The sequence below is a fragment of the Salmo salar genome, chromosome ssa26 (genome assembly GCF_905237065.1).
Source record: "Salmo salar chromosome ssa26, Ssal_v3.1, whole genome shotgun sequence".
Lineage (NCBI taxonomy): Eukaryota > Metazoa > Chordata > Actinopteri > Salmoniformes > Salmonidae > Salmo > Salmo salar.
The window spans coordinates 11,895,447-11,920,013 of NC_059467.1; the positions used below are offsets into that span (position 1 = coordinate 11,895,447).

General features: G+C 42.4%; 1 protein-coding gene across 1 annotated transcript in view; it reads left to right on the plus strand.

Annotated features, from left to right (window-relative positions):
* The window catches only part of LOC106587167 (neural-cadherin), a 212,772-nt gene that overhangs the window by 143,491 nt on the left and 44,714 nt on the right, over positions 1-24,567 (plus strand). Inside the window, exons 21-22 of the mRNA XM_045708388.1 lie at positions 9,063-9,289; positions 22,933-23,210. Of these exons, the coding sequence (XP_045564344.1) occupies positions 9,063-9,289; positions 22,933-23,210 (505 nt within the window). The remainder of the gene's footprint in view (positions 1-9,062; positions 9,290-22,932; positions 23,211-24,567) is intronic.

Here is a 24,567-nt window from a genome sequence, read left to right on the forward strand (position 1 = left end):
TACCTGAAGAGAATTGGGATTGTGGAAGCCATTTTCAGGTTGTTTCACAAATAAAGCACTCTGTAAACATTCTCATGGATTCCAAGTCTGAGCTGTTATGAAAAATTCTACTTATAGTATTACTGATATAGCCTCGATGGCATTTTAAATTCCATTTCAAGAACAAATGTGGAAGGCAATAAGGACATGTACTGTTAAATCTTCTTCTGTGAGATTAAGGCTCTTTGTGGAAAACTCGCAGGAGAAATTGATTGAAAGTTGAAATGTGTGATAAATAGTGAATCCTTTAGACGCCCACACCAGTTCACATAAGCATATAAACTCAGCAAAAAAAGAAATGTCCCTTTTTCAGGACCCTGTCTTTCAAAGATAATTCGTAAAAATCGAAATAACTTCACAGATCTTCATTGTAAAGGGTTTAAACACTGTTTCCCATGCTTGTTCAATGAACCATAAACAATTAATGAACATGCAGCCGTGGAATGGTCGTTAAGACACTAACAGCTTACAGACGGTAGGCAATTAAGGTCACCGTTATGAAAACGTAGGACACTAAAGAGGCCTTTCTACTGACTCTGAAAAACACCAAAAGAAAGATGCCCAGGGTCCCTACTCATCTGCGTGAACATGCCTTAGGCTACAGGGAGATAGGACGGACAGGTGCTCGTCCTCGCAGTGGCAGACCACGTGTAACAACACCTGCACAGGATCGGTACATCCGAACATCACACCTGCGGGACAGGTACAGGATGGCAACAACATCTGCCTGAGTTACACCAGGAACGCACAATCCTTCCATCAGTGCTCAGACTGTCCGCAATAGGCTGAGAGAGGCTGGACTGAGGGCTTGTAGGCCTGTTGTAAGGCAGGTCCTCACCAGGCATCACCAGCAACAACGTCACCTATGGGAGCAAACCCACCATCGCTGGACCTGACAGGACTGGCAAAAAGTGCTCTTCACTGACGAGTCATGGTTTTGTCTCACCAGGGGAGAAGGTCGGATTTGCGTTTATCGTCGAAGGAATGAGTATTACACCGAGGCCTGTACTCTGGAGCGGGATCGATTTGGAGGTGGAGGGTCTGTCATGGTCTGGGGTGGTGTGTCACAGCATCATCGGACTGAGCTTGTTGTCATTGCAGGCAATCTCAACGCTCTGCGTTACAGAGAAGACATCCTCCTCCCTCATGTGGTACCCTTCCTGCAGGTTCATCCTGACATGACCCTCCAGCATGACAATGCCACCAGCCATACTGCTCGTTCTGTGCTTTATTTCCTGCAAGACAGGAATGTCAGTGTTCTGCCATGGCCAGTGAAGAGCCCGGATCTCAATCCCATTGAGCACGTCTGGGACCTGTTGGATCGGAGGGTGAGGGCTAGGGCCATTCCCCCCAGAAATGTCCGGCAACTTGCAGGTGCCTTGGTGGAAGAGTGGGGTGAAATCTCACAGCAAGAACTGGCAAATCTGGTGCAGTCCATGAGGAGGAGATGTACTGCAGTACTTAATGCAGCTGGTGGCCACACCAGATACTGACTGTTACTTTTCCTTTGATCAGGGACATATTATTCCATTTCTGTTAGTCACATGTCTGTGGAACTTGTTCAGTTTATGTCTCAGTTGTTGAATCTTGTTATGTTCATACAAATATTTACACATGTTAAGTTTGCTGAAAATAAACGCAGTTGACAATGAGAGGACGTTTCTTTTTGTGCTGAGTTTAGTACATCCTCAAAGAAACACACACACACACACACACACACACACACACACACACACACACACACACACACACACAGCTCTTTTTTGTGAAATTTCAGGACTTTGTGGGGAGTAAAACATTTTGACCATTAAAAATCCTATTTTCCCTAACTCTTAACCTAACCCTAACATTAACCCTAACCTTAACCCCAAAAGCCCTAAGCTGAAACCTAACCCTAACCTTAGAATTACAATGGGCCAGTGCAATTCAAGGTAAACACCTCCATAAACAGACATACTACAAACCTAACCTTAAACCCTATCCCTAACCTTAACCCTAAAACAGTAAATATAACCCTTAATCTTAAAATAGCATTTTAACAAAATCAGGACATGAAAAAAGTCCAGACTTTTCAAACAATTTATTGTTTTCCTACCTTGTCAGGACATTCGAGTGAATTATTAGGACGTTAGGGTCCTGATAAGGAACGAAAACAAGTACACACACTCTCACTCTGTTTCGCTCTCTCTCTCAAATGCACAGCCTTCTGGGGAATGTAGTATGTTGAATAAAGAACTTTGAAACAGCTTGAATGTGTCCTTTTCTGATTGTGAGATTAGTTGTAAAAAGTTCAAAGTTGAATCCCTCTATCCCTCATTCCATTCCTCCCCCCATCCCTCCCTTCTGCCTAACTCTGCGCCCTACCTCACATGTTTGCATCTCTCTAAGGTCCTGCTTCAGGGGATCAATAAAAAGAGAAATTGGAAAAAATATCTTCAGTTCACCTCTGGGATTAACACCAATACTAACCTCTGAGTCTGTCTCAAGGTCCGATTGACCCAGTCAACTGAGACCCTCTACTCTGTCACCATCAGCGTGTCTGTCTGCTGACCTGACATGACAGGGGCATGCTAGTCTCTTTTAATGGAGGTAGTTTGTATTTACTGTCCCCTACGTATTTATTTGGACAGTGAAGCTAAAACTTTGAATTTGGCTCTGTCCTCCACCATTTTGGATTTGAGATCAAATGTTTTATATCAGGCAACAGTACAGAATGGCACCTTTTATTTGAGGGTATTTTCATACATATCTGTTGTACCATTTAGAAATCAATGCACTTTATGTATCTAGTCCCCCCATTTGAAGGTGTATAATTATTTTGACAAATTCACTTATATGGTATTAAATGTAGTCAAAAGTTTTGTATTTTAGTCCCAGATTCATAGCACACAATGACTACATCAAGCTTGTGACTCTACAAATGTGTTGGATGCATTTGCAGTTTGTTTTGGTTGTGTTTCTGGTTATGCTGTGCCCCAATAGAAATGAATGGTTAATAATGTATTGTGTCATTTTGGAGTCACTTTTATTGTAAATAAGAATATAATATGTTTCTGAGCACTTCTACATTAATGTGGATGCTACCATCATTATGGATCATAATGAATGAATCATGAATAATGATGAGTGAGAAAGTTACAGATTAAAGTCTCCAAAATGACACTACATTATTTACAATTCATTTCTATTGGGCACAACATAATCTGAAACGCAACCACAGCAAATTGAAAATGCATCCAACAAGTTTGTAGTCACAAGCTTGATGTAGTCATTGCATGCTAGGAATATGGGACAAAATACTAAACTATTGAGTAAATGTTATATACTATAAGTGAATTTGTCCAATGTAGCTGGTGGTGTGACTCCAGGTCCCTTTTTGGACACGGTTAAGGTGCTCTTTCATGACTGGATCAAATTGTGCCATCAGTTCAACCTCTTTGAGGAAATTTCCATTTGATGGAGAGTACAGTGTTTCTGTGTGTCCCCTTAGTGCCAGATTTCTAACTGCCAGAGACTGGACAATAGCAGTCAGATGTGTCAACACCTCTCTCCATCTTATCCTCTCAGCCTCCATAAGTGCCACCTCATGTTTATCAATTGTTTCCCCTTTTTTGATCCTCATTGACAGTTCTTTCCATGTTTTCATGCAGTTTTGGTGTTCTGGACTGCTGCCGTGCGAAGTCAGCAAAGACCTTGCATGTTTCCAGTCTGTCAGTCCTGAGTTTGCTAAATACATGTTCTTATTAGAAAAGAGTTTGCAGCAGAAGCAGAAGAGGCTGTTGTTTCTTTCAGAATACACCAACCAACTTCAACTGATTTTTTTCATCACTCATCAAGGTCTTCCTGAAATACTGGTGGTGGCAACTTCTTCCATCACTCTCATTCCTTGGGAAAACAAAGTTAGGTGGTACCTCACTTGGTCCTCTGCAAACTAGTTGTGTCCGAATTCTGTCAGTCAGAACTGAAGGCCAGTCAGCAGGATCTGTTGACAGTGGTTCATCCTCAGCAGCAGGATTTAGTGGGGATGCTGCTACAGGCATTTCTAATGGAGAGCACATGGGCATTAGTTTACACACGTTATTCACAGCGTTTATAGTGGTGGAACATCACACATACATACCCAGTAATAATAAAACCATCATTGTTACCTACAATATGGAAACCTAAAACTTTCCAAAATGGAAAGTAATTATTTTGTTTATGTTATGCAGGGATGCACACATAAAAACACGTGTGTGCACCCACACACACACGCACACACACGCACACACGTGCGCGTGCTCACAAACACACCTGAAGAATCATGCTGGGGAGAAGTAGAAGCAAATGGGTCTTCATCCTCAGATTTAGACAACATTTGTGAAGACACCTATGACGCTGAGGAGGTAGATGGCTCCTCGTCCTGAGGCTCAGAGATCAGTTCTGAAGAGGCCTGTATGGCTGAGGAGGTAGATGGCTCCTCGTCCTGGCCAGTGCCAGAGGGTGCTCCAAAATATTTCAGAAGTGCCCCTGAATTTGCTTTGAAATACAGTGTATGAGTCTGACACACTGACGCCCTAAATACATTATGCACAATTTATCAAACTTTCAGAATAGGAACCAAATGAACCATACAACACCCCAAAATATTGAATATATCACAAAAGATACAAAATATCAGCATAATAGACGTCTTTTAAGTTAGCCTACAGCATTGGAAATTCCCCTTACTGAGCTCAGGACCTAGTCAATACAATCACACATTTATGATGTCACCTCAATGAAACTTAACCAAATCCATAATGTGCTAGTTAGGTTGTAATCGGTTTGCTGCAGGCTACACACATTGTCATGATGAAACTGTGTGAAATGATATCCAATGTTATGTAAGCTAGTTGGACAGAAAATGAAATATTCTAATCCTATGTGTAATAGCATAGAAAGCAACATAGCAACATAGGCTAACAAACATAAGTGTCATACTAGCCTATTTTTTCTTTTACCTTTATTTAACTAGGCAAGTCAGTTAAGAACAAATTCTTATTTTCAATGACGGCCTCAGAACAGTAGGCTAACTGCCTTGTTCAGGGGAAGAACAACAGATTTGTAACTTGTCAGCTCAGGGATTTGAACTTGCAATCTTTTGGTTACTAGCCCAACACTCTAACCACTAGGCTACCCTGCCGGCCCAATTTTTTACATGCATAATATTATATTCATAAAGAGATGACATTGCTGCATACCTTTGTCTTTTGCGTGTTTCTCCTCTTCTTTCGTCTTTTTCCTAAACTGGGCCCCTGATGGCTTAGCCCTTTTCTTATCAATTTGTGTTGATTTGGCACTCGAGCATCAATATATTACCCATCCCTCAACACTGTCAACTAAGAGTCAAGACTAAACCAATTCACTTTGGTGGTGTGCAGACTGGTTTTATATTATTCTTAACAATTTCGCACAAACCAGAAAAAAATGCAACAATATGTCTGTGAAACTACAGTTGAAGTCAGAAGTTTACATACACTTAGGTTGGAGTCATTAAAACTCATTTTTCAACCACTCCACAAATTTCTTGTTAACAAACTATAGTTTTGGAAAGTCAGTGTGAACATCTACTTTGTGCATGACACAAGTCATTTTTCCAACAATTGTTATCAGACAGATTATTTCACTTATAATTCACTGTATCACAGTTCCAGTGGGTCAGAAGTTTACATACACTAAATTGACTGTGCCTTTAAACAGCTTGGAAAATTCCAGAAAATGATGTCATGGCTTTAGAAGCTTCTGACATCATTTGAGCCAATAGGAGGTGTACCTGTGGATGTATTTCAAGGCCTACCTTCAAACTCGGTGCCTCTTTGCTTGACATCATGGGAAAATCAAAAGAAATCAGCCAAGACCTTAGAAAGAAATTGTAGACCTCCATAACTCTGGTTCATCCTTGGGAGAAATTTCCAAATGTCTGAAGGTACCACATTCATCTGTACAAACAATAGCACGCAAGTATAAACACCATGGGACCACGCAGCCGTCATGCCACTCAGGAAGGAGACGAGTTCTGTCTCCTAGAGATGAACGTACTTTGGTGCGAAAAGTGCAAATCAATCCCAGAACAACAGCAAAGGACCTCGTAAAGATGCTGGAGGAAACAGGTACAAAATAATCTATGTCCACAGTAAAACGAGTCCTATATCGACATAACCTGAAAGGCCGCTCAGCAAGGAAAAAGCCACTGCTCCAAAACCGGCATATAAAAACAAGACTACGGTTTGCATCTGCACATGGGGACAAAGATCGTACTTTTTGGAGAAATGTCCTCTGGTTTGATGAAACAAAAATAGAACTGTTTGGCCATAATGACCATCGTTATGTTTGGAGGAAAAAGGGGGACGCTTGCAAGCCGAAGAACACCATCCCAACCATGAAGCACAGGGGTGGCAGCATCATGTTGTGGGGGTGCTTTGCTGCAGGAGGGACTGGTGCACTTCACAAAATAGATGGCATCATGAGGAAGCAAAATTATGTGGATATATTGAAGCAACATCTCAAGACATCAGTCAGGAAGTTAAAGCTTGGTCACAAATGGGTATTCCAACTGGACAATGACCCCAAACACACTTCCAAAGTTGTGGCAACATGGCTTAAGGACAACAAAGTCAAGGCATTGGAGTGGCCATCATAAAGCCCTGACCTCAATCCCATAGAGAATGTGTGGACAAAACTGAAAAAGCGTGTGCGAGCAAGCAGGCCTACAAACCTAACTCAGTTACACCAGCTCTGTCATTAGGAATGGGCCAAAATTCACCCAACTTATTGTGGGAAGCTTGTGGAAGGCTACCCGAAACATTTGACTCAAGTTAAACAATTAAAAGGCAATGCTACCAAATACTAATTGAGTGTATGTAAACTTCTGACCCACTGGGATTGTGATGAAAGAAATAAAAGCTGAAATAAATCATTCTCTCTACTACTATTCTGACATTTCACATTCTTAAAATGAAGTGGTGATCCTAACTGACCTAAGACAGGGATTTTTTACTAGGATTAAATGTCAGCTATTGTGAAAACCTGAGTTTAAATGTATTTGGCTAAGGTGTATGTAAACTTCCGACTTCAACTCTATATATTCACGGTATTATGAATGAATTGTGGTTTATTTGGTAACGTTTCGTAGTGTGACTGATTTACTAATTGCATTAGTAACGTACAAAGTTAGAGGTGCGCTATTTGATAGATTCCCCTGCTCCCCCTACCTCGGGCTTCTAGTGGGGAGACCTGAGGTCAACCTACCCGTGCCCCCCTCCCCATCTCGTACTTCTGAGTGGGAGACCTTCCCAGACAGTAGCCTGCCTAGCTCACAAACTAGAATCAGGGCGCCCACTCCGACAAGGTTAATTGACCCACAGTCCCATACGGTGACATGATATCATTGACATGACGTGCAAATGAGCGCTAGAAAACCGATCGCGCAGCTGTGCGGGCAGCTGCCCATGTCGCCAACACCTAAATCCGCCACTGAGTGTGTGTGTGTGTGTGTGTGTGTGTGTGTGTGTGTGTGTGTGTGTGTGTGTGTGTGTGTGTGTGTGTGTGTGTGTGTGTGTGTGTGTGTGTGTGTGTGTGTGTGTGTGTGTGTGTGTGTGTCCCCCTAATGCCCGTGGGAAGGAGAGTCGATGTGATCTTTGCTTTGGATCAAAGCCAGGTGTCATTCTGTCCCTCCATGTTAAAGAGAGTCCCTGTCTGTCTCCCACGGCACTGGTAATGAGACCAGACAGACGGCAGTAGCATCGGCAGCAGCATCCTCTCGCTGAGTTCCATTTCCATTCTCTTAATGTCCATCTAGGATTCCTCCCTCGGTCTGTTCTCATGGCCTTAATCACACTGAGCAACACTGACACTCCTCGGGACCTAATGATCCCAGATTGACACCGCTCAGGTGTTCCCAGCATGACACTTAAAGCCTGCCGTCAGCCTGGGGATTAAGAGTGGGAGAGATGAGAGCACACAGACACACACATTGTCAGAAAGTTACACACATGCACTCACATATGCCCGTCACATGCACACACACACACGTGTACACACACACACACATTCAGTCAGACAGTTACACACACTAAACTTTGTAGAAATCCACAAACATGCATTTATTAAACGTTTCATTCATCAGATATGATTATTGGAGCCTTCTCCCTTAAAACAATTTATAACTATGTCACTGATGTCATTAAAATTGGATGAAATCTCTTTCCCTTTCCTTTCCACCTGTCTCCTGTGTGCTGAAGAGTTTCGATTGGAGCAGTAGGGGGACCCTGTCTGTGTCAAACAGGGCCCAGGGGACTGAGGGGAGTGGGGCAGAGGTAAAGCCCAGGGCCCCTGCTCCATCCCCAGCTTCCCTCTCTCTCCTAATCCCATGCTAGAAGGTGTTGGCTCAATTAGAGGTGGCCTCGCCTCAGGAGCTTTCTCACCTTGGCACCCTCTCCTTGGCAGCGATGCCATGCTCCAAATTGAGGTTGAAGGCTGTTCCGTCCTCTACCATCCCCCCCCCGCTCAATATCCCCGACATGGCCAGAGTGGTCTGTCTGTGTGAGCGTTGGCTATGACTGTGACATTGTGTAGCAGGGCTGGGTGGTGTCTGTCTCGCTGGGCCAGGGCCAGTGGCTCTCAGGAGGGGAGAGGAGAGGCGATTGACAGGGCCTGTCAGGTCAGGTCTGGGAACATGGTCCTCGCACAACTTTAATGTTCCTTAAATACATCCAGAGCTGCTTCGAGGACATGCATTTTTCATGAGTACAGCTCTTTATCTTTCTGAAATATATGTCCAGTATTACAGATACGGAGTGTCTCTCTAATAAGAGTACAAGTCACAAGCAGAGCTTGTCTGTTATTCTGTTTATTGGCTGTTTGTTCCTCCTGCTCATTGAAGAGATTTTAGGGATGCATCTGTTTCTGCCTAGGAAAACGAGAGGGAAGAGTCATGTGGCATATGTTGGCTTGTATAACTTTGTTTGTTTGTGTGTCTACTTGTGTGTGCGTGTGTGTTGCAGACATCACAGCGAATGAGTTTATTCAGCAGCGCGGTAGCTTGAGGAGTCGCTATGAACTGCTGGTAGACTTCCTGTCGGAGATGTTGGCGGTGGGCGTTGACGTCATCAACGTCTTCAGCCTGATGGACGTCAGGGAGAGGACATTGGACGTGCGCTTCGCAGTGCACAGCAGTCCCTTCCTCAGAGCAGAGAAACTACAGGGATACCTCGCCGCTCACAAACAAAAGGTACTGTGTAATGATGACCCTGGAAGTTATCCTGTTGGATATACTGTGATTTTTCTGTGAGTTAAAAATAAACCTATAACGATTGTGTGATTATTTTAATGAGCCTCGCTCAATGTTAAGCATTAGAAGATGCAACCCTGACTCGACGCCACTGCAAATACACACAGAATTACTGGACAGAAGACATTTACATGTATGGTCCAATTATGGAAAATGCAGTCACACAGGGACTGTTGCTAGCCTATCTTGAAGAGAGGGGGATTTCAATCTAAAAAAAATGCAATATGTATTTGTGTAGCCTTGTGTTTTTCCACGTAATGATAAATGTAACCCTCTAGTTTTTTTGAGCTGGTTTATGTGGATGTTACGAATAGATTATGTAACATTGCAATGTCAATTACAGCATAATATATCTGAAGCTGCTATTATGGTGCTGTCACTTTGAATACATTAGTTATTGCAGTATTGGACTGTATTCACCAGACTTGCTATAGATTATTGTGGGCTGTGGAGCCTTATAGTGTAGTTGTTACACAGGAACAATCTTTAAAGTTAAACCAGACCATTAAATCGCCTAGTGGTTAACCGCGTCGGGCCAGTAACCAAAAGGTCGCTGATTCGAATCCCAAAGCCGACTAGGTGAAAAATCTTGGCAAGGCACTTAACCCTAATAGTAAGTCGGTCTGTATAAGAGCGTCTGTTAGACGTTCCGCTAGCGGAACACCTGCTCCGATATCCAATGATGGGCGTGGCGCGAAATACAAATTCCTCTAAAATCCGAAAACTTCCATTTTTCAAACATATGACTATTTCACAGCACTTTAAAGACAAGACTCTCCTTTATCTAACCACACTGTCCGATTTCAAAAAGGCTTTACAGCGAAAGCAAAACATTAGATTATGTCAGCAGAGTACCAAGCCAGAAATAATCAGACACCCATTTTTCAAGCTAGCATATAATGTCACAAAAACCCAGAAGACAGCTAAATGCAGCACTAACCTTTTACAAACTTCATCAGATGACACACCTAGGACATCATGTTACACACAGCATGCATTCTTTTGTTCAATAAAGGTCATATTTATATATAAAAACAGCATTTTACATCGGCGTCTGACGTTGACTAACTATTTTCCCCTCAAATGCGTCCCAGGAAACAGTGCATAATTCCCTAAATTACTATTCGAAAACAATTTTTTTTATTTATATTGTCAATCTAACATTTATAGATGAATATCTCTTGAGAACACCTGTCATACCAGATTTTAAATTAACTTTACTGGGTAATCACACTTTGCGATAAAAGGAGATGCGATACTCAGAAAATGAGCCAGGAAAACTAGCGCCGCGCCATCTTGGAACAATCGCAAGTCACATCTGATCTTGTATAATATTGTCAATAATCGCCTACCTTTAGTTGTCTTCATCAGAAAGCACTTCCAGGAATCCCAGGTCCACAACAGATGTATTTTCGGTCGAAAAAGTCCATCCTTCATGTTCCATTAGCCTGCTGTTGGTAGCGTGTCCTAGGGCTGTCTCCAAATGCTCCGACGTGCGCGGGACTGCAGTTTCGGAAAATGAGATTTTTCCCTCCTTTAGGTTCGTTCAAACATGTCAAACGTTGTAAAACATTAATCTTCAGGGCCTGTAACACCAAGAGAGCCAATAAGATTCGACGGGGACGGTTGCAGAGTGTTTTAAAACGTTTCCAAATGTGGGGGTAGACTGGGCCGCCGACGTCATAATGGTGATGGCCCATCCCCTGTGACCAATTTCCAATGCGTCTCATTCACTGAGTTTCGACTGTAGAAGGCTCAAACCACTGTGAAAAGACTGGGGACATCTAGTGGAAGCAATAGGAAGTGCTCAATGAACCATTGTTAACGGTGTGATTAATAGGGAAAGATGTGAAGTCGAGTCCACAATTCAGAATTCCACTTCCTGTTTCAATCGGTCTCGGGGTTTTGACTGCCATATGAGTTCTGTTATACTCACAGACACCATTCAAACAGTTTTAGAAACTTTAGGGTGTTTTCTATCCATATATAATAAGTATATGCATGTCCTAGCTTCTGAGTTTGATTAGTAGGCCGTTGAAAATGGGAACGAATTTTTTTCAAAATGCGCTGTCCTAGGGTATCCTCAAGAGGTTAAATGACTAAATGTACCATTTCAACATTTGAACCCAACACTTAGACCCGGCTTCATCTTGTTCTGACATCTCTTCATTGAGGCGCACGTTCACTTCCGCTTTCATGCAGTTGAAAGCTAGAGGGAAATAGGGAGAGAAAGGGATAGAGAGGGGGGTATACAGAGTTAGAGAAGGAGAGGGAAATCACTGAAAGAGAGAAAGAAAGAGAAAGGGAGAGAGAGAAGCAAAGAAGAGAGAGAGGTTGTGGATGCTTCAGGTGTGGTTTGTGGAAGGTCCATGCTCTTTCATCTGGATTCCGTGTGCCCTTCTGAAAATACATTGATCACAATGAGATGTGAAGCGTGGCGAGAGAAGATGAGCGTGGAGAGGGAAATAGGGAGGGGGACGGCTGCGGTTATTAATGTTTGCAATTCTAGAGTAATGGAAATATGAGACAAAATTATATATTTTTTTATATCTCTATCTCTCGCTGTTTCTGTCATGGCAATGGACGTTTCCCTTGCTGGCAGAGCATTTCAATTCTTAGTGTACCCCGGACAGTTTTAAGAAAGTACACATTGGTTTCCTGTGGTTAAATTCATTGATATGTAGACCAAGTTCTATGTTCCTCTTGTAGAAGTAATAAGACAGCTAGAGAGAAGGGATGTTCTGGTTGATTTTGGGAGAGTGAAAGAAGACCCTTTTGTGTTGTAGATCACTGCTTCCAGGCCTTTTGTTGTGAGACTTCACTTCTGGGTTCTGTGTTGTCTGGGTACATGCACAATCCCAAAATTATTATAAGTAAGTTATATCGAAATATCCAAGCATAGCCCTACAAAGTCTTTGTCAGTGTCTTGCCAGTAGATGATATTGTGTAGGAAAATGCCACCCCTACAGTGAGGGAAAAAGTATTTGATCCCCTGCTGATTTTGTACGTTTGCCCACTGACAAAGAAATGATCAGTCTATAATTTTAACGGTAGGTTTATTTGAACAGTGAGAGACAGAATAACAACAAAACAATCCAGAAAAACGCATGTCAAAAATGTTATAAAATGATTTGCATTTTAATGAGGGAAATAGGTACACTACATGACCAAAAGTATGTGGACACATCATTCCAAAATCATGGGCATTAATATGGAATTGGTCCCCCCTTTGCTGCTATAACAGCCTCCACTCTTCTGATAAGGCTTTCCACTAGATGTTGGAACATTGCTGCAGGGACTTGCTTCCATTCAGCCAGAAGAGCATTAGTGAGGTTGGTCGGGCACTGATGTTGGGTGATTAGGCCTGGCTCGCAGTCGGTGTCCCAATTCATCCCAAAGGTGTTCGAGTTGAGGTCAGGGCTCTGTGCAGGCCAGTCAAGTTCTTCCACACCGATCAGAAATTGTATGCTGTAGTGTTGATTTCCCTTCACTGGAACTAAGGGGCCTAGGCCGAACCATGAAAAACAGCCCCCGACCATTATTCCTCCTCCACCAAACTTTTCAGATGGCACTATGCATTCGGGCAGGTAGCGTTCTCAGATTGGTGAAGCGTGATTCATCACTTCAAAGAACACGGTTACACTGCTCCAGAGTCCAATGGTGGTGAGCTTTACACCACTCCAGCCTACGCTTTACATTGCGCGTGGTGATCTTAGGCGTGGTGTGAGGCTGCTCGGACATAGAAACCCATTTCCCAACAAACAGTTATTGTGCTGACGTTGCTTACAGAGGCAGTTTGGAACTCGGTAGTGAGTGTTGCATTTTTACGGAAATGTTTGCCTATGGAGATTGGCTGTGTGCTCGATTTTACACACCTGTCAGCAACGGGTGTGGCTGAAATAGCTGTATCTACTATTTTGAAGGGGTGTCCACATATTTTTGTATATATAGTGTATATTCTAGCTTTGTTGGTGATTGGCTCAGGGTCTGTCGATTGTGAATAGGACGTGATATTGGTTGAGTTGTGAGTGTAGTGATGGAACAGGCATGGGGAGAGGGAGCTCCTGATGTTTGTAACTTTTAAACAGTGTTTTATTTGTTGCCCCTGATCTCTGACAGCCCATCCCTACCCTATCTCCCCCCGTATGCCCTTCTCCCCTCTCCTCTTTCCGCTCTCTCCCAGTGTGTGTCTCTCCTCTTTCCGCTCTCTCCCAGTGTGTGTGTCTCTGGCTTTTGAACACTCAAGATCCCCCTGTAGCCTGCTGGGATTGAGGAAGTGGAAATCTCAGCATGCTCCTGTCCCAAGGGCTCTCCTCTCTTCTCCCCATTTACCCCTCTGTTTTCCACCTCATATCCCCCTTATGCCTTGCTGCCCCCCCCCCATCGTCTCCCGCTCAACCCCTCCCATACACATACCCTGTGATGTGGCACAGGCAGAGACACACTGACAGAAATAGATAACGCCTAAAAACATGAGGTGAGAGACACTTCACACAATGACAGGGTGAAGTAGGAAAAATACTTTTTTGGTAACAAATTCTATGAAGTCCATATTAACAATGCATTATACAGCATTATACATGTACTCATAATGCACTATGATAGAGTAACAATGCAGTATAAACCAGTGGCGGTCAGTGCTGTTTAAGATAAGGGAGGACGATTAATTTTTTTATGAGCATGGCCTTATTTCTATTACAGCATATTGGATGACTCTCATTCAAATTCCATTCACCCAGTTCAATGTAACACCGATAGGTTTAGGCTACTACATGATACTCACATTTTCCCTATACCCATTATGAGGTTGCTACAACCTAGTCTATGAATTAAAGTTTACATAGGGTGTAATAATTAGTCCAACAGTTGCAAACGAGAGTTTCTATTGGACAAATTCAGGTATGTTTATCCCTGTTTTGTTCCGTTTGCTTCCGTTTAAGAAACTTTTTCAACATAATCGGCGGAATGAATACACCCCTGATCACGTGTAAACACAGTTCACTTTCATAGCAGCCACATTGTATACCTTCTCACATTCATGCACTCTCCCTTCACCTCTTCGCTTCACTTGTGAACTTCAATGCACAACACATCAGCTGTATGTGACCAGGCAAAATACCCTTTCCTAACCAAACCGCTACACACAGCCTACATCGTTGTCACCATATTAGCTAAAGTAACATCATAGTCAGCATAACTAATAGAACTATTGCGTTAGTAAACCCGCTACAATCATGCAGTAACGTTAGTGTACAGTCAGTAAGTAGTTACACCGGTGGGCCCCAGTGGCAATAAATGAGTAATACCAAAAGCTTACATTGACTTGGAAGAGTTCCAGTGTTGTGTTAGAAAGTCATAGCCAGCTAACATAGCATCCCTCTCTTTGATGCGGGGTGTTTCAGTTGGCTAAACTAGCTAGCTGTATTTGCGAGTGAAATTGAAAGTGAAAAAAAAGATGAAATCTCTCTCTATTTCTCTCTTGCTTCTCCTTCATTTTGGCAGAAATCAATTTGTTTAAAACTGTTCAACTATTGTCTTTCTCTCTCTTTGAGTCAACTACTCACCACATTTTATGCACTGCAGTGCTAGCTGTAGCGTATGCTTTCAATACTAGATTCATTCTCTGATCCTTTGATTGGGTGGACAACATGTCAGTTCATGCTGCAAGAGCACGGAAGTTGTCATAATTACTGTGTAAGTCTATGGAAGGGGGTAAGAACCATGAGCCTTCTAGGTTTTGTATTGAAGTCAATGTACACAGAGGAGGACAGAAGCTAGCTGTCCTCCGGCTACACCACGGTGCTACCCTACAGAGTGCTGTTGAGGCTGCTGTAGTCCTTCTTTGCATAATAGTGTGGTTTAATCAGTTTTTTAGTGACGTGATTTTATTTCATATGGTTTTATCTAAAAATGATCACTTTCTAAATGTTTTACAATTTTTAATTTTATTAAATTCACTGAGAAGGATGGTCCTCCCCTTCCTCCTCTGAGGAGCCTCCACTGATAAAAATAGTTATAGACACACATAAAGACTCATATAGGCTTATAATTCCGTATACCAATACTCATAATGCATTATAAGTATAATCATAATCACTTTTTATGTACAGCAACATAGTGTTTTATAATTGCTGGTCACTTTTTCCTCAACGATCATACAGCATTATAATTACCATCAGTGTGATACATTTCTAACATTTTTGTCATTGAGCAGCAAGTTATTATTACTGCATCATAATCTTTGTTATGGTGTTTAGCATACTTATAAAGTCATATTTGATTGCTTTAGGTAAAGTGATGAAATGCCTAATGCAGACACACAATAATACACCATAAACTGTTATTATACAATTATAAAGTGGTCATTGTCTGCTTTCAGCTAATGAAACTCTGCACATTTCATGATGACCCAACACAATGCTCTTTGTTCTTTCTCACACATAACATAAATTGCCTCAACATCTTACAGATGTAGGATCTTAATGTGAGCTAGTTTGCTACAGCAAGAAAATAATCCTGAAGCAACAGGAAATGTGAATTATTTATGTGGATTATAAGTAATGGACAATTTTGAAGGGGTTGATATGTTTTTCGTAATTACAAACTTCGGAAGCCTTTTTCAACCTCAAATAAATTAAAGGAAAGGGGGACCAAATTAAGATCCAACATATGTACAATTGGCACACCTGCATATTATATTAACATAAATAGTTCAAAAAAGAAAAAGGCAAATGAAAAAGCCCTGTGCGACAAAATTATACAATAACATTAATATTTACAATAACATTGCACAGCAAGAATGTGCATGTACCAATTGAATCTCAGCTTACGTAGTATGAGCAACACAAATGAGGAAAAGGTTGATGGTCGTATTCAATATTTTTCTTAAATTAAAAGCATGAATTTCAGCACCTCGTAGAAAGACCGCAGTTGTACAGGACAAACATAGGTACAAAATTCAACTCAGCCTCGATATAAGAGAACGGAGTTGAGAGTTCCTCAGCTATAAGTGATTATGATTATACTTATAATGCATTATGAGTATTGGTATACAGACTTGTGAGTCTATATGAGTCTTTTTGTGTGTCTATAACTATGCTTATGCTGTATTATTATGCTTATACTGTATTATGAGAACATGTATAATGCTGTATAATATATTATGAGAACTTGTATAATGCTGTATAATGCATTATGAGAACATGTACAATGCTGTATAATGCATTATGCATATGGTATTCATAGAAAGTGTTACCACATTTATTGTATTTTAAAGCTGCGATATGTAACTTTTTGGGTGACTCGACCAAATTTAAATGTGAGTTATAGATCTGTCATTCTCATTGAACGCAAGCCTAAGAAGCGGTATATCTGTTCTGTTTTTTCATCTTTTACTTTCGGTTTTGTACACCAGCATCAAACAGCTGAAAATACAATATATTTGGTAATTGAAAAGATATTTCACAGCAGCTTGAATGGTACAATGATTCTCTAGACGTGCTTGTTTTGTCACATAAACTGAAATTAGGAGAACTATTAGAAATGTTTGTCACCATGAAGTGGTGGAGGTAGCCGAGTGGTTAGAGTGTTGGACCAGTAACCAAAAGGTTGCTAGATCAAATCCTGAGCTGACAAAGTAAAAATCTGTTGTTCTGCCCCTCAACAAGGCAGTTAATCCACTGTTCTTAGGCCATCATTGTAAATAAGAATTTGTTCTTAACTGACTTGCCTAAAGAAGAGGACTGGCCACCCCTCATAGCCTGGTTTCTTCCTAGGTTTTGGCCTTTCTAGGGAGTTTTTCCTAGCCACCGTGCTTCTACACCTGCATTGCTTGCTGTTTGGGGTTTTAGGCTGGGTTTCTGTACAGCACTTTGAGATATCAGCTGATGTAAGAAGGGCTATATAAATACATTTGATTTGATTTGATAATTCAATAAAGGTTAAATAAATAAAAAAATACATTTCTGTGTATTCCACCTTTAAATGGTTGGTAGCATAAACATAACCACATGTTTTTGTTTGCATTAGTATATATATCAAAAGTCCCAAATGCAACGTTACACCTCACTTTTCTATTTGTATTACATAAAACCGATTAGAATGTCGAAGTGATGTCGGAAAATGTTTTTCCGGGTTGTGATGTAATATCGAGGACGGTTGTTTGTACTTATAGGTAACCAGATCGTCACTATAACTAAGTTACTAAGCCTTTGACCACACTGTGTTGTTACATTAGTGAGTAAAAACGTATGCTTCCTACCTTTTAACCATTGGATTTGGGCTTTGTTGGTTGCAGAGCAGGTGCTGCAGTGTATTGATGATTAGAGGGATGGGTTTGTGACTGAAGGTTGTTTTAATCTAGACTCCATTTTGTTCTGGTCCCCAGTTTGACCAGCGACAGTGACCGTGTGAGTCAGCATTTTATTTCGTCAAGCAAGGACATAATCAGCTTACCATCAGAGCACATAATGGATATTTGTTTCACGTGTCAGACCAGCAACAACCAAACAGCTGTACTGGACATGCTGCTAAGTATTGCTAATGAGCATGATGATTTTAGGTCTAGTGTGTAATTATGGTTTGTTTGTATGACTGACTGTATCATTAAATGTTGGTTCAGCTGGTCTTCTCTAAGAACGTAGCCATTAAGCACCCTCCTGTCTGATTGGTTTACCTCGACACCGAGAGATATATATTTTTATTTTTTTATTTTCCCTTGTGTACTTTAACTATTTGCACATCATTACATCACTGCATATAGACATAATATGTCATTTTAAATGTCTTTATTCTTTTGGAATTTTTGTAACTGTAATGTATTGTTTATTGTTTATTTCAAATTTGTTGATTATCTATTTCACTTGCTTTGGCAATGTAAACATTTGTTTCCTATGCCAATAAGAGCATCTTCCCCAATATTTGGAACTAAGGACTGATCACCCCAATCCACAAAAGTGTAGACAAATTTGACCCCAATAACTACCGTGATTTGTGCGTCGTCAGCAACCTTGGGAAAATCCTCTGCATTATCATTAACAGCAGACTCATACATTTCCTCAGTGAAAACAATGTACTGAGCAAATGTCAAATTGGCTTTTTACCAAATTATCATATGACAGACCACGTATTCACCCTGCACACCCTAATTGACAAACAAACAGACCAAAACAAAGGCAAAGTCTTCTCATGCTTTGTTGGTTTAACTTTGACTCAATTTGGCATGAGGGTCTGCTATACAAATTGATGGAAAGTGGTGTTGGGGGAAAAACATACGATGTTATAACAACAAGTGTGCGGTTAAAATTGGCAAAAAACACACACATTTCCGACAGGGCCGTGGAGTGAGACAGGGATGTAGCTTAAGCCCCACCCTCTTCAACATATATATCAACAAATTGGCGAGGGCACTAGAACAGTCTGCAGCACCCGGCCTCACCCTACTAGAATCTGAAGTGAAATGTCTACTGTTTGCTGATGATCTGGTGCTTCTGTCTCCAACCAAGGAGGACCTACAGCAGCACCTAGATCTTCTGCACAGATTCTGCCAGACCTGGGCCCTGACAGTAAATCTCAGTAAGACCAAAATAATGGTGTTCCAAAAAAGGTACAGTCGCCAGAACCACAAATTCCATCTAGATACCTTTGCCCTAGAGCACACATAAAACTATACATACCTTGGCCTTAACATCAGCGCCACAGGTAACTTCCACAAACGAACGACCTGAGAGACAAGGCAAGAAGGGCCTTCTATGCCATCAAAAGGAACATAAAATTTGACATACCAATTAGGATCTGGCTAAAAATACTTGAATCAGTTATAGAACCCATTTCCCTTTATGGTTGTGAGGTCTGGGGTCCACTCACCAACCAATAATTCACAAAATGGGACAAACACCAAAGTTAGACTCTGCATGCAGAATTCTGCACAAATATATTCTGTGTACAACGTAAAACACCAAATAATTGATGCAGAGCAGAATTAGGCCGATACCCGCTAATTATCAAAATCCAGGCAAAAGCTGTTAAATTCTACAACCACCTAAAAGGAAGCGATTCCCTAACCTTCCATAACAAAGCCATCACCTACAGAGAGATGAACCTGAAGAAGAGTCCCCTAAGCAAGCTGGTCCTGGGGCTCTGTTCACAAACACAAACAGACCCAACAGAGCCCCAGGACAGCAACACAATTAGACCCAACCAAATCATGAGGAAACAAAAAGATAATTACTTGACACATTGGAAAGAATTAACAAAAAAAACTGAGCAAACTAGAATGCTATTTGGCCCTAAACAGAGAGAACACAATGGCAGAATACCTGACTACTGTGACTGACCCAAACTTAAGGAAAGCTTTGACTATGTACAGACAGTGAGCATAGCCTTGCTATTGAGAAAGGCCGCCATTGGCAGACCTGAGAGAAGACAGGCTATGTGCACACTGCCCACAAAATGAGGTGGAAACTGAGAGGCACTTCCTAACCTCCTGCCAAATGTATGACCATATTAGAGACACATATTTCCCTTAGATTACACAGATCCACAAAGAATTCGAAAACAAACACGATTTTGATAAACTCCCATATCGACTGGGTGAAATACCACAGTGTGACATCACAGCAGCAAGATTTGTGACCTGTTGCCACAAGATAAGGGCAACCAGTGAAGAACAAACACCATTGTAAATACAACCCATATTTATTTGTAAATACAACCCATATTTACCATTGTAAATACAACCCATATTTATTTGTAAATACAACCCATATTTACCATTGTAAATACAACCCATATTTGTTTCCCCCCCCCCCCCCCCCTTTTGTACTTTAACCATTTGCACATTGTTACAACACTGCATCTATACTTAATATGACATTTACTGTTCATTTGACTTTTTTATTTTACTTTTGTATATTATCTTCTTCACTTTCTTTGGCAATGTTAACATATGTTCCCCATGCCAATAAAGCCCATTGAGTTTAATTGAGAGAGAGAGACAGAGAGAGAGAGAGACAGAGAGAGAGAGACAGAGAGAGAGAGAGAGAGAGAGAGAGAGAGAGAGAGAGAGACAGAGACAGAGACATTGTGCCTCAGATCCACATAGGGGAAAGATGAGACCTGGAGGGGGGGAAAAAAGCACAGCGTTCCCCAATAGCATGTATGCTTTGTCAGTGCGTCGCCTCTTTCTGTTATTCCTCCCATCTCTTTTCCAACTGTAATTCAGACGAACTGTCCTCAGGTGCTACCTCTCCAGTCCTTGGACTCAAATCCAATATGGTTAGCAAAACGTTTGTCGGTTTAAAAACAAACAAATTAGCCTTAGGTCCAACCTGAAGAATTTATCTTCCTCCTCATCCTCCCTCCCTCCTGCCTTCCGAGCAAAGATGTCCCAGTTTTCAGCATATTCTTTGTAGGCCTACAAGTCCCTAGGGTGCCCTTTAATGTTTTCTCCACAGACTCTGCCCCAGGGATGCATGGGTATTGTAGTCGAAGCCCCATGGGTGCCTCAAACTGTGTTTAGATAAAGCTGACAGTACAGTCATGCACAAAGCACAAAGAGCATTCACATTGCCATCCCTTCCCAGAGGTCATTTGGTCTTATATGAAATGTCTCTTCTGCCTGTATAGGGATTCTGGGTGTGCAGTCCCATGGTTAGTATTTGTCATTGGGCACACACCCATACACCCACATACACATTATTTCTCTGGCGAGCTATATGTTTGTCTTTCTCCACAAGTGGATTGGGAGATGTTCCATATGAGAAGTGTTTAACCTCTCAGCTAAGAAATGTAAAGCACCTTTTCAGGCAGTCATTGCACAGTAATGTGGCACAGAGGATGTTCATACACGGTAAAGGGGTGCCAGACACATAGGTTACATTTAGAGAGTCTAAGAGCATGAGTGGACAGGTGGGAAGGGGAAGATAGCAGTGGAGATGAGAAAGGGATTCAGGGATATCTTTTGATGCACATCATGAAGTTTCCCTTGGGCTCTCACTCTACCCATTTTCCTTTAAGCGCTCTCATTGTGTGGGACTGGTAGAGATAAACACATCCACATTCTGACATTCTCTTTAATGTTCACACACAAGCACACACTGGTGTATTCTCAGAGGAACTCAACTCACTTGCCGCGCTTCCTTTCCAAACACATCCACTCAAATACAGGTGGCGCAATACTCTCAGTCACTGATCAAATTGTACCAGCCTAGACACTTTAATCTGCATAGAAACAACAGTTCAATTGGATGTGTGAAGGTGGTAGAACTGCTGCTTTTCCATTTAACATTTTCAAAGACATCAGCTCAATTTTCATGACATGCCATCTCCTAACCTAAGGCAGTGGAGCTATGCTCTTCCCAATTAAACTCTGGCACAAATAACACAGTATACATACTGTGCATACGTGACATATGCCTGAAAACCATGTATTTTTCTGCCCTGGTAGTGTCTGTGGTCACAGTGGAGAGGAGGGGGATGTAACTGTGGTTGTGTGGGAGGAGGAGGGGAAGGAGGGGGTGTCTCCCATTTGCTGGTAAGCCAGACAGAGTGGGAGTCAGGAGGGGGTTAGATGGGAAGTGGTGGTGAGTGTGGCCCCTCTAAGTGAAATGTGCCGTGGTACTGCGGCACTGAAAACCACAGATCATTTTTTTGACGGCTGAGGGGTTGTGGGAGAATGTCATTAATCACCCATCCGCCGATCGCTCCTCAACCCCCACTCCCTTCTCCTCACCCCCCACTGCTGGGATCTACCCTGCAACGAGAGCAAGAGCAAGTGAGAGAGAGAGAGAGAGAGAGAGAGAGAGAGAGAGAGAGCTATTTAATTCCATTTTCACTCTAGGACTCTAGGACCTCGTCATCATCACTATCCAACTCTGCATATATATACTCAACCTGGGAACAATCCTTTCACAGTCTCTCCCCAGTTCATTCTGCCTGAATGCAATGTGGCCCACTTGAGCTGTGAATAAATGGTGTTGAAAGGGTATACGGCGAATGTATGTAAACAGGTCATGGTGTACTGTATGTTCTAGTTACAGTCTCTGCACACTTCAAAAATCAGACGCTGGGAGGGCCAAGCGTTTTTGTGTGTATGTGTGGGTTGCATGTGTATGTCCGCGTGTGTGTGAGCATGTGTATTTATGCAAGTGTATGCGTGTGAGAGAGCGAAGGAGTGTTTGTTTGAGAGATGAATTCATACACTCTCTATGCTAATAGGATGGCTGTAGGGGTATTTGCATGTATGAGTGTGTGCACGTCTTCTCGTGAGAGTTGGGATTGCACCACCCAAATGCTTATGTCGAGGAGGAAAAAAAAGATGGCTAAAACAACAGGCATTATGTGCTTTCTAAAGGCTTAGGATAAACCCTGGTGGTAATCAAGACTGTTCCGCATTGACTCTTCCATGGCTGTCCCTTGATTACCTTTTAGCCTTATACTTTGTTGTTCCTCTGTCTCCTTTCACCTCCTATTTCTGTCTTAATCCTCCTAATTTAATTCTCCCTTGATCCTCTCTCTTTCCCTTCATTCCTCTCCGTCTCTCTCTCTCTCTCTCTCTCTCTCTCTCTCTCTCTCTCTGTCCACAGCTGCAGTCGTTCCTGCAAGTGAACGTCAGCCAGGTCCACGTGGATGAGTGTGGCAACACAGACTGTGGCGGCAGCGGCGGCTGCTCCAACGTGCTGAGCGTCAGCGATACGCCCACTGTGGTGGATTCAGGTAGCATGTCACTGGTGTCGGTGACGGTGGAGTCCACAGCAGTATGCAGCTGCTCCGGGAGAGAACATGCCCACAAGATTTGCTCCTCCTATCCCAGAAACCCCTGCTTCAACGGGGGCATCTGTGTCGACACTCCGAGCGGGTACAGGTGAGAAAGAAGTCATACCACCTGGAGTGAAATGTTCACACAGGGATAGGGGTTTAATTGTGTTTACAGTTGTGTACGGGTGAGTGGAGGTGTCAAAAAGCAGCAAATAGCCATTGGCAGCCTGACCTTTTAGCAGTCACCAGGGTGGGGGATAGGGGAGGGAAGGCTCAGATCTGTTGTTTCACTGTTGAGGTAGGGATGGTTGCCTGGAGTCTGCAACAGATAGACGAGAATGAATACCTGGTAGGAGAACGCTTTAAAAATGAGAGTCAGGGCTATGTGTGGAAGAGGAATCAATAAGTCAACTAATACTTCAAATCTCGCTAGAGGGATGAAACCCTTTGAAAGTATTTGCCCAAAAAACAGGCAAGTGGAGCCGAGCGCTCGCTGGCTCGCTAGCTCGCTCACACAAATGCCGTGCTGGTGCTGAATGATAGATCAAGTGAAGTTTTCAAAAGGATCCAAGCCCCCCCACGTGAATCTAATCACGTCACCTCCAAGACTTCTGACAAATATGAGGTACACAGCTTATAGCCTGTTTCTCCAATTATCCAAAACCAACAATGCTAGTGATTTTTCTTCACTGAGTAAATACACCTAAACAGAGAGAATGGGACTAACACTCCATTTTACAAGGGGGCTGAGGGGGTTAATGGTGAGGAGGAGAGAGCACAGTGAAGTCATTTGGTACGGGGTTGGTGGGGTGAGGGGTCGAGTTAGGCATCCAGAAAACTGAGTGGAGGCTGTTTAAATAACCTTGTTAGCCACGCCTGATTATTCTGCTTCATCTCTAATTGGACAGAGTTAACCATGTCCACTGGTCTCACCTCTCTCTCTCTCTCTCTCTCTCTCTCTCTCTCTCTCTCTCTCGCCGGCCAGGCCTTTGATGTCTTTCCGACCTGGGCTCAGCTCACTGCTGTAATCCCAGCGGTGGTTGTTTAGGAGAGAGGCTTTAGCTTCAAGAGTGAGCTCTGCGTTCTACAGTACAGCAGCCATGTTGCAGTACCATATGTCTGGCGCCTCTTGTTCCTCTCTGCTCCTCTCACCTCCTCTACCTCTCTCCCCCGGTGGCTCTCTGTTTTTCTGGTTCCCTGTTGGTCGTCCTGAGTGAATTTCCTCGTTGTGCTCTGAATGCCTGAGCGAGCTCAACGTCAAGCTAAATACTTCTGGGATTGTGTTGAGGAGGAAGGCTAAATGCCGCCGGTGATGTGGGGGGAATTTTCTTTAATCTAATGATCTTTGTGATTAAAAATGTAAAGGAAATGAACACATCAAATATACCAACCTGGCCGCTACACCAGAGGAGGTATTTAAAAGAGAATGATGAATGTTTTATCATAGGTCTGTGTATGTTTTT